At 47.5% G+C, this 15,518-nt stretch overlaps 1 protein-coding gene and 2 long non-coding RNA genes across 22 annotated transcripts; 2 read left to right on the top strand and 1 right to left on the bottom strand.

The window, feature by feature from the left end:
• Positions 1-1,635: 1,635 nt before the first annotated feature.
• On the top strand, positions 1,636-10,597 carry LOC127924241 (MICAL-like protein 2). Of its 2 annotated transcripts, none has more exons than XM_052508804.1 (5): positions 1,636-1,762; positions 4,320-4,393; positions 4,773-4,887; positions 8,026-8,072; positions 10,507-10,597. In XM_052508804.1, exons 1-5 carry the CDS (start codon positions 1,680-1,682, stop codon positions 10,575-10,577), a joined length of 390 nt encoding a protein of 129 aa, XP_052364764.1. In that variant the 5' UTR covers positions 1,636-1,679; the 3' UTR covers positions 10,578-10,597. The 2 variants fall into 2 exon arrangements, with proteins under 2 accessions (XP_052364764.1, XP_052364765.1); XM_052508805.1 differs by lacking the exon at positions 10,507-10,597 and adding an exon at positions 8,197-8,820 and having other exon boundaries at positions 8,026-8,134.
• Positions 10,598-10,842: 245 nt separating this feature from the next.
• Positions 10,843-12,064, bottom strand: LOC127924240 (uncharacterized). 6 transcript variants are annotated; one of them, XR_008117302.1, is made up of 4 exons: positions 11,880-12,064; positions 11,400-11,719; positions 11,211-11,290; positions 10,843-10,870 (listed from the first exon to the last, which is right to left on the bottom strand). It is a non-coding gene; the product is annotated as an uncharacterized LOC127924240 (long non-coding RNA). The 6 variants fall into 6 exon arrangements; XR_008117298.1 differs by lacking the exon at positions 10,843-10,870 and adding an exon at positions 10,902-11,002; XR_008117301.1 differs by lacking the exon at positions 10,843-10,870 and adding an exon at positions 10,902-10,935.
• Positions 12,065-12,127: 63 nt separating this feature from the next.
• LOC127924242 (uncharacterized) lies at positions 12,128-15,211 on the top strand. Of its 14 annotated transcripts, none has more exons than XR_008117317.1 (4): positions 13,294-13,421; positions 13,500-13,583; positions 13,727-14,292; positions 14,488-15,211. It is a non-coding gene; the product is annotated as an uncharacterized LOC127924242 (long non-coding RNA). The 14 variants fall into 14 exon arrangements; XR_008117315.1 differs by having other exon boundaries at positions 13,295-13,382; XR_008117309.1 differs by lacking the exons at positions 13,294-13,421; positions 13,500-13,583 and adding an exon at positions 12,128-13,006.
• Positions 15,212-15,518: the final 307 nt, after the last annotated feature.

Genomic DNA, 15,518 nt, shown 5'->3' with positions numbered 1-15,518 from the left:
GGTGTGTCTGTGTGTGGTGTGTCTGTCTGTGGTGTGTCTGTGTGTGGTGTGTCTGTGTCTGTGTGTGTGGGTGTGTGTGGTGTGTGTCTGGTGTGTGTGTGTGTGTCTGTGTGTGGTGTGTGTGTGTGGTGTGTGTGTGTGTGGTGTCTGGTGTCTGTGTCTGTGTGTGTGGTGTGTCTGTGTCTGTGTGTGGTGTGTCTGTGTGTGGTGTGTCTGTGTGTGGTGTGTGTCTGTCTGTGGTGTGTCTGTCTGTGTCTGTGTCTGTCTGTGGTGTGTCTGTGTGTGGTGTGTGTGTCTGTGTGGTGTGTCTGTGTGTGGTGTGTCTGTGTGTGGTGTGGTGTGCCTGTGTGTGGTGTCTGGTGTCTGTCTGTGGTGTGCCTGTGGAAAGGTGATGCCTGTGTGTCAGGAGATGTGGTGTGTCTGTGAAGTTGGAGTGGACTGTGGTGGGTGTCTGTGTGTGGTGTGTCTGAGGAAGTGTGACTCTGTGTGTGGTGTGTGTGTGTGTGTGCAGGGAGAGGGTAAGACTCTGAGGGACTACATCACGAGGGAGAGGGTAGATTCTCAGGGAAGACTCTCAGGAGATAGAGGACAGTGTTAGACTCGAGGAAGGAGACTCTGAGAGGGAGTGGACCTGGGGAAACAACTACGCTCCTGGAGGGTAAGACTCTGAGGGAGAGGAGGTAAGACTCTGGGGAGAGGGTAAGACTCTGAGGGAGAGGGTAAGACTCTGAGGGAGAGGGTAAGACTCTGAGAGGGAGGTAAGACTCTGAGGGAGAGGTAAGACTCTGAGGAGAGGGTAAGACTCTGAGGGAGAGGGTAAGACTCACACAGATGGAGAGTGAGAAGGAAGGAGAGGGAGATTGAGCGTGAGGAGGGAAGGGAGAGGGAGATTAGGCGTGAGGAGGGAATGGGAGGGGGGAGATTGAGCGTGAGGAGGGAGGGGGAGATTGAGCGTGAGGAGGGGGGATTGAGCGTGAGGGGGGATTGAGCGTGAGGAGGGGGAGATTGGAGGGAGGAGGGGGAGATTGAGCGTGAGGAGGGAGGGGAGATTGGAGCGTGAGGGGAGGGAATGGGGAGATTGAGCGTGAGGAGGGAATGGGAGAGGGGGAGATTGAGCGTGAGGAGGAAGGAGAGGGGAGATTGAGCGTGAGGAGGAATGGGAGAGGGGAGATTGAGCGTGAGGAGGGAATGGGAGATTGGAGCGTGAGGAGGGAATGGGAGAGGGGGAGATTGAGCGTGAGGAGGAAGGGGTGTAGATTGGGTCGGTGTCGCCTGAGGGGATGTGACCCAAAAGTGAATTTCCACCACTTCTGGCTCTAATGAAGTCTCTGATAGCTTCCTGTCTCTGTGGGATTGACGGGCGGTAGGAGGAAATAAAACAGCCCTGGTGGCTGGAGAGAGAGGGAGGGGGTGGGGGGAGGAGGAGGAGGAGAGGGAGGGGGGGTGGGGGGGAGGAGGAGGAGGAGAGGGTGGGGGGAGACTAGGGAAATAGTGTGCTAATATTTCTCAAGTGTTTCATGACCTTGAACTCTGTCAATATGTCTTTAATATCTTGAAGTCTGCTTTTAAATTCCACTGTGTTGGTAACGTGTGTGTGTGTGTGTGTGTGTGTGTGTGTGTGTGTGTGTGTGTGTGTGTGTGTGTGTGTGTGTGTGTCAGAGGGAGAAGAGGACGTGGTGATGGATGACCTGATGGTGGAATGGTTCAACCTCATCAGAAACAAGCAGGTGTCCATGAGGAGAGAGTCTGAACTGGTCTACATGTGAGTCTCACATACAGAACCACACACACACACAGAACCACACAGAACCACACACAGACACAGACATACACACACAGAACCACACACAGACACAGACATACACACACAGAACCACACACAGACATACACACACAGAACCACACACAGACATACACACACAGAACCACACGCAGACACAGACATACACACACAGAACCAGACACAGACATACACACACACAGACATACAGACATACATACAGACATACATACACAGAACCACACACACAGAACCACACACAGACATACACACACAGAACCACACACAGACATACACACAGAGAACCACACACAGACATACACACAGAACCACACACACACAGAACCACACACAGACACCCACACACACAGAACCACACGCAGACATACATACACACACACACACACACACAGACATACACACACAGAACCACACACAGACACCCACACACACAGAACCACACGCAGACATACATACACACACACACACACACACACACAGACATACACACAGAACCACACACAGACATACATACATACACACACGCACAGAACCACACGCAGACACCCCACACACACACACACACACACATCAATATATACACACATACATACATACATACATACATACATACATACATACATACATACATACATACATACATACATACATACATACACACACACACACACACACACACACACACACACACATCAATATATACACACATACATACATACATACATACATACATACATACATACATACATACATACATACACACACACACACACACACACACACAGAACCACACAGACACCCACACACACAGAACCACACACAGACATACATACATACACACACGCACAGAACCACACGCAGACACCCACACACACACAGAACCACACACATACATACATACATACACACACGCACAGAACCACACACAGACACCCACACACACAGAACCACACGCAGACATACATACACACACACACACACACACACACAGACATACACACACAGAACCACACACAGACATACATACATACACACACACACAGACATACATACACACACAGAACCACACAGACATACATACATACACACACACACAGAACCACACACAGACATACATACATACACACACACACAGACACCCACACACACGCACAGAACCACACGCAGACACCCACACACACACACAGAACCACACGCAGACATACACACACACACACAGAACCACACGCAGACATACATACACACACACACACACAGACATACACACACAGAACCACACACAGACACCCACACACACAGAACCACACGCAGACATACATACACACACACACACACACACACACACACAGACATACACACACAGAACCACACACAGACATACATACATACACACACACACACAGAACCACACACAGACACCCACACACACAGAACCACACGCAGACATACATACACACACACACACACAGACATACACACACAGAACCACACACAGACATACATACATACACACACACACACACAGAACCACACGCAGACATACATACACACACACACAGAACCACACGCAGACACCCACACACAGACATACACCCACACACAGACATACACACACAGAACCACACAGACATACATACACACACAGAACCACACGCAGCCATACACACACAGAACCACACGCAGACATACACACACAGAACCACACGCAGACATACACACACAGAACCACACACAGACATACATACACACACGCACAGAACCACACGCAGACACCCACACACACACAGAACCACACACACACACACACACCCACACACAGAACCACACACACACATACATACACACACAGAACCACACGCAGACATACACACACAGAACCACACACAGACATACACACACACACAGACAGACATACACACACAGAACCACAGACAGACATACACACACAGAACCACACACAGACATACATACACACACAGAACCACACGCAGACATACACACACAGAACCACAGACATACAGAACCACACACAGACATACATACACACACAGAACCACACACACAGACCACACGCAGACATACATACACACACAGAACCACACACACACAGAACCACACGAGACATACATACACACAGAACCACACACAGACATACATACACACACAGAACCACACGCAGACATACATACACACACAGAACCACACACAGACATACATACACACACAGAACCACACACACAGAACCAGACATACATACACACACAGAACCACACACACACAGAACCACACGCAGACATACATACACACACAGAACCACACACACACAGAACCACACGCAGACATACATACAGAACCACACGCAGACACACACACACACACAGAACCACACACACACAGAACCACACACAGACATACACACACAGAACCACATGCATACACACACACAGAACCACAAAAATACAGACAGCAGATATTTCCTAGTCCTCTAACGTGTGTGTGTGTGTGTGTGTGTGTGCAGAGCGAAGACACAGGACTTGGAGGAACAGCAGCCCAGTGTAGAGCAGGAGCTGAGGAGACTCATGGACAAACCTGGTGAGTAGAGAGAGAGGGGGGGCGTTGGTGTCATACCTGGTGAGGGGGGACGGGTGTTGGTCAGACCTGGTGAGGGGGTGTTGGGGTCAGATGGTGAGGGGGACGGGTGTTGGGGTCAGACCTGGTGAGGGGGGTGTTGGGGTCAGACCTGGTGAGGGGGACGGGTGTTGGGGTCAGACCTGGTGAGGGGGGTGTTGGGGTCAGACCTGGTGAGGGGGTGTTGGGGTCAGATGGTGAGGAGAGAGAGTGGGGGGGGTGTTGGGGTCAGACCTGGTGAGGAGAGAGAGTGGGGGTGTTGGGGTCAGACCTGGTGAGGAGAGAGGGGGGGGAGGGGGTGTTAATGTGTGTGTTGACACTGATCGTGTGTTTATGTGGGCAGAGCGGCTGAAGACGTTGTGGGACCGTCGTAGAGAAGAGGAGTTGATGGTCAAGCTGGTGGAGATCGTCAATGACAGAAACGCCATCATAGACGGACTGGACGATGACAGACTCAGGTAGGAGAGAGAGGGGGGTGACACTCTGGTAGGAGAGAGGGGGGGGTGACACTCTGGTAGGAGAGAGGGGGGTGACACTCTGGTAGGAGAGAGGGGGGTGACACTCTGGTAGGAGAGAGGGGGTTGACACTCTGGTAGGGGGGTGACACTCTGGTAGGGGGGTGACACTCTGGTAGGAGAGAGGGGGTGACACTCCGGTAGGAGAGAGAGGGGATGACAGATTCAGGTAGGAGAGAGAGCGGGGGGTGACACTCCGGTAGGAGAGAGAGGGGATGACAGACTCAGGTAGGAGAGAGAGGGGGGGATGACAGATTCAGATAGGAGAGAGAGAGGGGATGACAGACTCAGGTAGGAGAGAGAGGGGGATGACAGATTCAGGTAGGAGAGAGAGAGCGGGGGGGTGTGACACTCCGGTAGGAGAGAGAGGGGGCGGTGACACTCCGGTAGGAAAGAGAGGGGGGGTGACACTCCGGTAGGAGAGAGAGAGAGGGGATGACAGACTCAGGTAGGAGAGAGAGGGGGATGACAGATTCAGGTAGGAGAGAGAGAGCGGGGGGGGTGTGACACTCCGGTAGGAGAGAGAGGGCTCCCACGCTGAGGGCTCCCAAGAGGCTCCCACGCTGAGGTCTGTCCAACGCTGGTCAGACCAAGCTGACTCCACACTCCAAGACTGCTTCCATCACGTGGACTGGGACATGTTTCGTATTGCGTCAGATAAAAATATTGACGAATACGCTGATTCGGTGTGCGAGTTCATTAGAACGTGTGTCGAGGATGTTGTTCCCATAGCAACGATAAAAACATTCCCTAACCAGAAACCGTGGATTGATGGCAGCATTCGTGTGAAACTGAAAGCGCGAACCACTGCTTTTAATCAGGGCAAGGTGTCTGGTAACATGTCCGAATACAAACAGTGCAGCTATTCCCTCCGCAAGGCTATCAAACAAGCTAAGCGTCAGTACAGAGACAAAGTAGAATCTCAATTCAACGGCTCAGACACAAGAGGCATGTGGCAGGGTCTACAGTCAATCACGGACTACAAGAAGAAACCCAGCCCAGTCACGGACCAGGATGTCTTGCTCCCAGGCAGACTAAATAACTTTTTGCCCGCTTTGAGGACAATACAGTGCCACTGACACGGCCTGCAACGAAAACATGCGGTCTCTCCCTCACTGCAGCCGAGGTGAGTAAGACATTTAAACGTGTTAACCCTCGCAAGGCTGCAGGCCCAGACGGCATCCCCAGCCGCGCCCTCAGAGCATGCGCAGACCAGCTGGCCGGTGTGTTTACGGACATATTCAATCAATCCCTATACCAGTCTGCTGTTCCCACATGCTTCAAAAGGGCCACCATTGTTCCTGTTCCCAAGAAAGCTAAGGTAACTGAGCTAAACGACTACCGCCCCGTAGCACTCACTTCCGTCATCATGAAGTGCTTTGAGAGACTAGTCAAGGACCATATCACCTCCACCCTACCTGACACCCTAGACCCACTCCAATTTGCTTACCGCCCAAATAGGTCCACAGACGATGCAATCTCAACCACACTGCACACTGCCCTAACCCATCTGGACAAGAGGAATACCTATGTGAGAATGCTGTTCATCAAGCTCGAGACCCTGGGTCTCGACCCCGCCCTGTGCAACTGGGTACTGGACTTCCTGACGGGCCGCCCCCAGGTGGTGAGGGTAGGCAACAACATCTTCACCCCGCTGATCCTCAACACGGGGGCCCCACAAGGGTGCGTTCTGAGCCCTCTCCTGTACTCCCTGTTCACCCACGACTGCGTGGCCACGCATGCCTCCAACTCAATCATCAAGTTTGCGGACGACACAACAGTGGTAGGCTTGATTACCAACAACGACGAGACGGCCTACAGGGAGGAGGTGAGGGCCCTCGGAGTGTGGTGTCAGGAAAATAACCTCACACTCAACGTCAACAAAACTAAGGAGATGATTGTGGACTTAAGGAAACAGCAGAGGGAACACCCCCCTATCCACATCGATGGAACAGTAGTGGAAAGGGTAGCAAGTTTTAAGTTCCTCGGCATACACATCAAAGACAAACTGAATTGGTCCACTCACACTGACAGCATCGTGAAGAAGGCGCAGCAGCGCATCTTCAACGTCAGGAGGCTGAAGAAATTTGACTTGTCACCAAAAGCACTCACAAACTTCTACAGATGCACAATCGAGAGCATCGATTGCTCCGCCCTCAACCGTAAGGCTCTCCAGAGGGTAGTGAGGTCTGCACAACGCATCACCGGGGGCAAACTACCTGCCCTCCAGGACACCTACACCACCCGATGTTACAGGAAGGCCATAAAGATCATCAAGGACATCAACCACCCGAACCACTGCCTGTTCACCCCGCTATCATCCAGAAGGCGAGGTCAGTACAGGTGCATCAAAGCTGGGACCGAGAGACTGAAAAACAGCTTCTATCTCAAGGCCATCAGACTGTTAAACAGCCACCACTAACATTGAGTGGCTGCTGCCAACACACTGTCATTGACACTGACCCAACTCCAGCCACTTTAATAATGGGAATTGATGGGAAATGATGTAAATATATCACTAGCCACTTTAAACAATGCTACCTTATATAATGTTACTTACCCTACATTATTACATTTACATTTACATTATTCATCTCATATGCATACGTATATACTGTACTCTACATCATCGACTGCATCCTTATGTAATACATGTATCACTAGCCACTTTAACTATGCCACTTTGTTTACTTTGTCTACACACTCATCTCATATGTATATACTGTACTCGATACCATCTACTGTATGCTGCTCTGTACCATCACTCATTCATATATCCTTATGTACATATTCCTTATCCCCTTACACTGTGTATAAGACAGTAGTTTTGGAATTGTTAGTTAGATTACTTGTTGGTTATCAATGCATTGTCGGAACTAGAAGCACAAGCATTTCGCTACACTCGCATTAACATCTGCTAACCATGTGTATGTGACAAATGAAATTTCATTTGATTTGAGAGGGGATGACAGATTCAGGTAAGAGAAAGGGGGGCTGTCTTAATATGAATGGCTCTCTGGGATTGTGTGTGTAGGTTAGTCATGCTGTGTCATTAATCTTCTCTGTCTGATCTCTCTTCAGGGAGGATGAGGAAGATGAGCAGCTCAATAAGATGATGAAGACCCTAGGTCAGTCCCTACACAACACATCTAGGATCAGTTTATCTTCTATAACCCTTATCAAACCCTAGGTCAGTCCCTACACAACACATCTACGATCAGTTTATCTTCTATAACCCTTATCAAACCCTAGGTCAGTCCCTACACAACACATCTAGGATCAGTTTATCTTCTATAACCCTTATCAAACCCTAGGTCAGTCCCTACACAACACATCTAGGATCAGTTTATCTTCTATAACCCAAGGTCAGTCCCTACACAACACATCTAGGATCAGTTTCCCTTCTCTAACCCTTATCAGAACCAGCAAGGGAGAAAACTGAGCTGCTCTCAGTACACAGCTTGACATTTCACTGTGATTCTACACAGCTTGACGTTTCTCTGGGATTCGACACAGCTCGACGTTTCTCTGATTCTACACAGCTCAACGGTTCTCTGTGATTTGACACACAGCTTGCGTTTCTGTGATTCTACACACAGCTTGTCGTTTCTGTGATTCTACACACAGCTTGACGTTTCTCTGTGATTCTACACAGCTTGACGTTTCTCTGTGATTCTACACACAGCTCGACGTTTCTCTGATTCGACACAGCTCGACTTTTCTCTGTGATTCGACACACAGCTTGTCGTTTCTGTGATTCTACACACAGCTTGTCGTTTCTGTGATTCGACACACAGCTTGTCGTTTCTGTGATTCGACACACAGCTTGTCGTTTCTGTGATTTGACACACAGCTTGTCGTTTCTGTGATTTGACACACAGCTTGTCGTTTCTGTGGTTTGACACACAGCTTGTCGTTTCTGTGATTTGACACACAGCTTGTCGTTTCTGTGGTTTGACACACAGCTTGTCGTTTCTGTGATTTGACACACAGCTTGTCGTTTCTGTGGTTTGACACACAGCTTGTCGTTTCTGTGGTTTGACACACAGCTTGTCATTTCTGTGATTCGACACACAGCTTGTTGTTTCTGTGATTCGACACACAGCTTGTTGTTTCTGTGATTCGACACACAGCTTGTCCTTTCTGTGATTTGACACACAGCTTGTCCTTTCTGTGATTTGACACACAGCTTGTCGTTTCTCTGGGATTCGACACACAGCTTGACGTTTCTCTGGGATTCGACACACAGCTTGACATTTCTGTGATTTGACACAGCTTGTCGTTTCTGTGATTCTACACACAGCTCAACGTTTCTCTGTGATTCTACATACAGCTTGACGTTTCTCTGGGATTCTACACAGCTTGACGTTTCTCTGGAATTCTACACAGCTTGACGTTTCTCTGTGATTCGACACACAGCTTGTCGTTTCTGGGATTCGACACACAGCTCGACGTTTCTCTGGGATTCTACACAGCTTGACGTTTCTCTGGGATTCTACACACAGCTTGCGTTTCTCTGGGATTCTACACACAGCTTGACGTTTCTCTGGGATTCGACACAGCTTGGCGTTTCTCTGGGATTCGACACAGCTTGACGTTTCTCTGGGATTCGACACAGATTGACGTTTCTCTGGGATTCTACACAGCTTGACGTTTCTCTGGGATCCTCTCTCTCTCATCCCATCCTCTCTCTCTCATCCCATCCTCTCTCTCTCATCCCATCCTCTCTCTCTCATCCCATCCTCTCTCTCTCATCCCATCCTCTCTCTCTCATCCCATCCTCTCTCTCTCATCCCATCCTCTCTCTCTCATCCCATCCTCTCTCTCTCATCCCATCCTCTCTCTCTCATCCCATCCTCTCTCTCTCTCTCATCCCATCCTCTCTCTCTCTCTCATCCCATCCTCTCTCTCTCATCCCATCCTCTCTCTCTCTCATCTCATCCCATCCTCTCTCTCTCTCATCTCATCCCATCCTCTCTCTCTCATCCATCCCATCCTCTCTCTCTCATCCCATCCTCTCTCTCTCTCTCATCCCATCCTCTCTCTCTCTCTCATCCCATCCTCTCTCTCTCTCTCATCCCATCCCCTCCTCTCTCTCTCTCTCTCTCATCCTCATCCTCTCTCTCTCTCTCATCCCATCCTCTCCCATCTCTCTCTCTCTCCCATCCCATCCTCTCTCTCTCTCATCCCATCCTCTCTCTCTCTCTCTCATCCCATCCTCTCTCTCTCTCTCATCCCATCCTCTCTCTCTCTCTCTCATCCCATCCTCTCTCTCTCTCTCTCATCCCATCCTCTCTCTCTCTCTCTCATCCCTTCCTCTCTCTCTCTCTCTCCCATCCCATCTCTCTCTCCCATCCTCTCTCTCTCTCCATCCCATCCTCTCTCTCTCTCTCTCATCCCATCCCATCCTCTCTCTCTCTCTCTCATCCCATCCTCTCTCTCTCTCTCTCTCTCTCTCATCCCATCCTCTCTCTCTCTCTCTCTCTCTCATCCCATCCTCTCTCTCTCTCTCTCTCTCTCATCCCATCCTCTCTCTCTCATCCCATCCTCTCTCTCTTTCAGACACAAAGAAAGAAAAGAAGAAGAAGAAGTCAAGCTTTAAGTTGTTTGGTAGAAACAAGAATGAGGGATGAGGGATGAGGGATGATCTCACCCAGGAGGAACTCTGGGATATTACCCTGCTTGAGATGTGTTACTGTCACCCTGCTTGAGATGTGGTTATCACTGTTACCCTGCTTGAGATGTGGTTATCACTGTTACCCTGCTTGAGATGTGGTTATCACTGTTACCCTGCTTGAGATGTGGTTATCACTGTTACCCTGCTTGAGATGTGGTTATCATGTGTTTATCACCCTCCTGTGATGTATTGAAGTCTGTATGTACGTCTCTGTTGTGTTATAATACCCTCCTAACATGAACCAGAGACCTGGTTATCACCACACGGTGTCTTTGTAATGTGTCTATAATACCCTCCTGACTTGAACCAGAGACCTGAAACCCAGTATCTGGTGTCTGTCTGTAATGTGTCTATAATACCCTCCTGACATGAACCAGAGACCTGAAACCCAGTATAACACTACACCACACGGTGTCTGTCTGTAATGTGTCTATATATACCCTCCTGACTTGAACCAGAGACCTGAAACCCAGTATAACACTACACCACACGGTGTCTGTCTGTAATGTGTCTATAATACCCCCAGTATAACACTACACCACACGGTGTCTGTAACATGAACCCATGACCCTGAACATGAACCAGAGACCTGAAACCCAGTATAACACTACACCACACGGTGTCTGTCTGTAATGTGTCTATAATACCCTCCTAACATGAACCAGAGACCTGAAACCCAGTATAACACTACACCACACGGTGTCTGTCTGTAATGTGTCTATAATACCCTCCTAACATGTCTATAATACACCACACGGTCCTAACATGAACCAGAGACCTGAAACCCAGTATAACACTACACCACACGGTGTCTGTCTGTAATGTGTCTATAATACCCTCCTGACATGAACCAGAGACCTGAAACCCAGTATAACACTACACCACACGGTGTCTGTCTGTAATGTGTCTATAATACCCTCCTAACATGAACCAGAGACCTGAAACCCAGTATAACACTACACCACACGGTGTCTGTCTGTAATGTGTCTATAATACCCTCCTAACATGAACCAGAGACCTGAAACCCAGTATAACACTACACCACACGGTGTCTGTCTGTAATGTGTCTATAATACCCTCCTAACATGAACCAGAGACCTGAAACCCAGTATAACACTACACCACACGGTGTCTGTCTGTAATGTGTCTATAATACCCTCCTAACATGAACCAGAGACCTGAAACCCAGTATAACACTACACCACACGGTGTCTGTCTGTAATGTGTCTATAATACCCTCCTGACATGAACCAGAGACCTGAAACCCAGTATAACACTACACCACACGGTGTCTGTCTGTAATGTGTCTATAATACCCTCCTGACATGAACCAGAGACCTGAAACCCAGTATAACACTACACCACACGGTGTCTGTCTGTAATGTGTCTATAATACCCTCCTAACATGAACCAGAGACCTGAAACCCAGTATAACACTACACCACACGTGTCTGTCTGTAATGTGTCTATAATACCCTCCTGACATGAACCAGAGACCTGAGTTAGTCTGTTAGGTCTCTGGTTCATGTCTATAATACCCTCCTGACATGCGTGCGACCCCTCATTGTCATCCATGTCATCACACTGTCCTCTCAGTGTCAAGCTGAAACCCAGTATAACACTACACCCAGCACATCCACACTGTGTGTGTGTGGTTAGTTAATCTGTATGATGGGGATTATTTAGGGATTAGAAGATATCAAAGGAACTACGGCCTCACTGACTCAGTGCTAATGGCTGACTTCACTCAACTGTGTGTCTGTTTGTAAGTAATGTAATGACATCACTCAACCGTGTGCCCTTTGCCCTTTGCCCTCTGCTGTTTTTAAATCACCCGTGTTTACAAGCTACAGAGAGAAGTTGTTTTGTTGAGGGGTCGGACAAGTCTTCTTATGACATACCCATCGTCACATTTCTCTGTGGCTTCATCTGTCCCATGGGATGGTTTATCTCCTGACCCCAGATCAGATGTTAGCTCTGTAATCGCCTCCCTTAGTTCGTTTTATAATGTTATGTCCTGACTCCAGGTCAGATGTTAGCTCTGTAATCGCCCCCTGTAGTTCGTTTTATAATGTTATGTCCTGACCCCAGATCAGTGATGAGTGTCTTATGAGCTTTTATTAAGCAGCATTTTGCATTGATCAAAGTTGATGTGTATAAATGCTGGCCCTTCAGCCAAAGGGTTTTTATTCCTTATAAGAGACTCGCTTTTACCATTTAACATCCTGTTACAATGATCAGCGCGGTGCCTTAGTGACATCACATCCTGTTATAATGATCACATTCTGTTATAATGATCAGTGGTGCCTTAGTGACATCACATTCTGTTATAATGATCAGCGCGGTGCCTTAGTGACATCACATCCTGTTATAATGATCAGCGTGGTGCCTTAGTGACATCACATCCTGTTATAATGATCAGCGCGGTGCCTTAGTGACATCACATTCTGTTATAATGATCAGCGTGGTGCCTTAGTGACATCACATCCTGTTATAATGATCAGCGTGGTGCCTTAGTGACATCACATTCTGTTATAATGATCAGATCAGTGTGCCTTAGTGACATCACATCCTGTTATAATGACATCACATCCTGTTATAATGATCAGTGGTGCCTTAGTGACCACATTAGTGACATCACATCCTGTTATAATGATTACATTCTGTTATAATGATCAGTGGTGCCTTAGTGACATCACATTCTGTTATAATGATCAGCGCGGTGCCTTAGTGACATCACATTCTGTTATAATGATCAGCGGTGCCTTAGTGACATCACATTCTGTTATAATGATCAGTGGTGCCTTAGTGACATCACATCCTGTTATAATGATCAGCACGGTGCCTTAGTGACATCACATCCTGTTATAATGATCAGTGGTGCCTTAGTGACATCACATCCTGTTATAATGATCAGCGCGGTGCCTTAGTGACATCACATTCTGTTATAATGATCAGCGCGGTGCCTTAGTGACATCACATTCTGTTATAATGATGACATCACATTCTGTTATAATGATCAGTGGTGCCTTAGTGACATCACATTCTGTTATAATGATCAGTGGTGCCTTAGTGACATCACATCCTGTTATAATGATCAGCGAGGTGCCTTAGTGACATCACATTCTGTTATAATGATCAGCGCGGTGCCTTAGTGACATCACATTCTGTTATAATGATCAGTGGTTCCTTAGTGACATCACATTCTGTTATAATGATCAGTGGTGCCTTAGTGACATCACATTCTGTTATAATGATCAGCGCGGTGCCTTAGTGACATCACATCCTGTTATAATGATCAGTGGTGCCTTAGTGACATCACATTCTGTTATAATGATCAGTGCAGTGCCTTAGTGACATCACATCCTGTTATAATGATCAGCGCGGTGCCTTAGTGACATCACATCCTGTTATAATGATCAGCGCGGTGCCTTAGTGACATCACATCCTGTTATAATGAACAGCGCGGTGCCTTAGTGACATCACATCCTGTTATAATGATCAGCGCGGTGCCTTAGTGACATCTCATCCTGTTATAATGATCAGCGCGGTGCCTTAGTGACATCGCATCCTGTTATAATGATCAGCGCGGTGCCTTAGTTACATCACATCCTGTTATAATGATCAGCGCGGTGCCTTAGTGACATCACATTCTGTTATAATGATCAGTGGTGCCTTAGTGACATCACATTCTGTTATAATGATCAGCGCGGTGCCTTAGTGACATCACATCCTGTTATAATGATCAGCATTGCCTTAGTGACATCACATCCTGTTATAATGATCAGTGGTGCCTTAGTGACTTCACATTCTGTTATAATGATCAGTGGTGCCTTAGTGACATCACATTCTGTTATAATGATCAGTGGTGCCTTAGTGACATCACATCCTGTTATAATGATCAGTGGTGCCTTAGTGACTTCACATTCTGTTATAATGATCAGTGGTGCCTTAGTGACATCACATCCTGTTATAATGATCAGCGCGGTGCCTTAGTGACATCACATCCTGTTATAATGATCAGCGCGGTGCCTTAGTGACATCACATTCTGTTATAATGATCAGCGCGGTGCCTTAGTGACATCACATTCTGTTATAATGATCAGCGGTGCCTTAGTGACATCACATTCTGTTATAATGATCAGCGCGGTGCCTTAGTGACATCACATTCTGTTATAATGATCAGTGGTGCCTTAGTGACATCACATTCTGTTATAATGATCAGTGGTGCCTTAGTGACATCACATCCTGTTATAATGATCAGCGCGGTGCCTTAGTGACATCACATTCTGTTATAATGATCAGTGGTGCCTTAGTGACATCACATCCTGTTATGATGATCAATAGTGGAAAACAGAAATGTGGCCAGTTTTTGTCTTGTGGAGAAACCAGGAAATGGATGATTTGACCAGGAAATGAATGATTTGACCAGGAAATGAATGATTTGACCAGGAAATGAATGCGTGAATAATTTGATCCATATTGGATCTGAGCGTGAATGTGCTATTCAAAATGGTCAATACCTGTGTTGTCATTGAGGGGCAATTTGTTTTAGCTAACGGCACTTTTAATAAATTACAATGAACTGTTTTTCTTTTTAGATGGTTGTGTCAGAATTGAGACATTTTATGAATCTGTATAATTTGTGGTTTTATCAGAATGGAGAGTTGTCTTTCTAATTCAACACACTGATATTGAAGGAGCTGTAATCAAAGGCAGACTACAGTCGGACCAAAACCACTAAAAGCGTGTAACTGCTCCTGTGTTCCCATGAGTCTCCCTGAATATACTGTCCTGTGTTCCCATCAGTCTCCCTGAATATACTGTCCTGTGTTCCCATCAGTCTCCCTGAATATACTGTCCTGTGTTCCCATCAGTCTCCCTGAATATACTGTCC

This window comes from Oncorhynchus keta, unplaced genomic scaffold (genome assembly GCF_023373465.1).
Source record: "Oncorhynchus keta strain PuntledgeMale-10-30-2019 unplaced genomic scaffold, Oket_V2 Un_contig_3876_pilon_pilon, whole genome shotgun sequence".
Taxonomy (NCBI): domain Eukaryota; kingdom Metazoa; phylum Chordata; class Actinopteri; order Salmoniformes; family Salmonidae; genus Oncorhynchus; species Oncorhynchus keta.
Note: the sequence above shows the minus strand (reverse complement) of the source record. Positions and strands in the feature narration are given on the sequence as shown.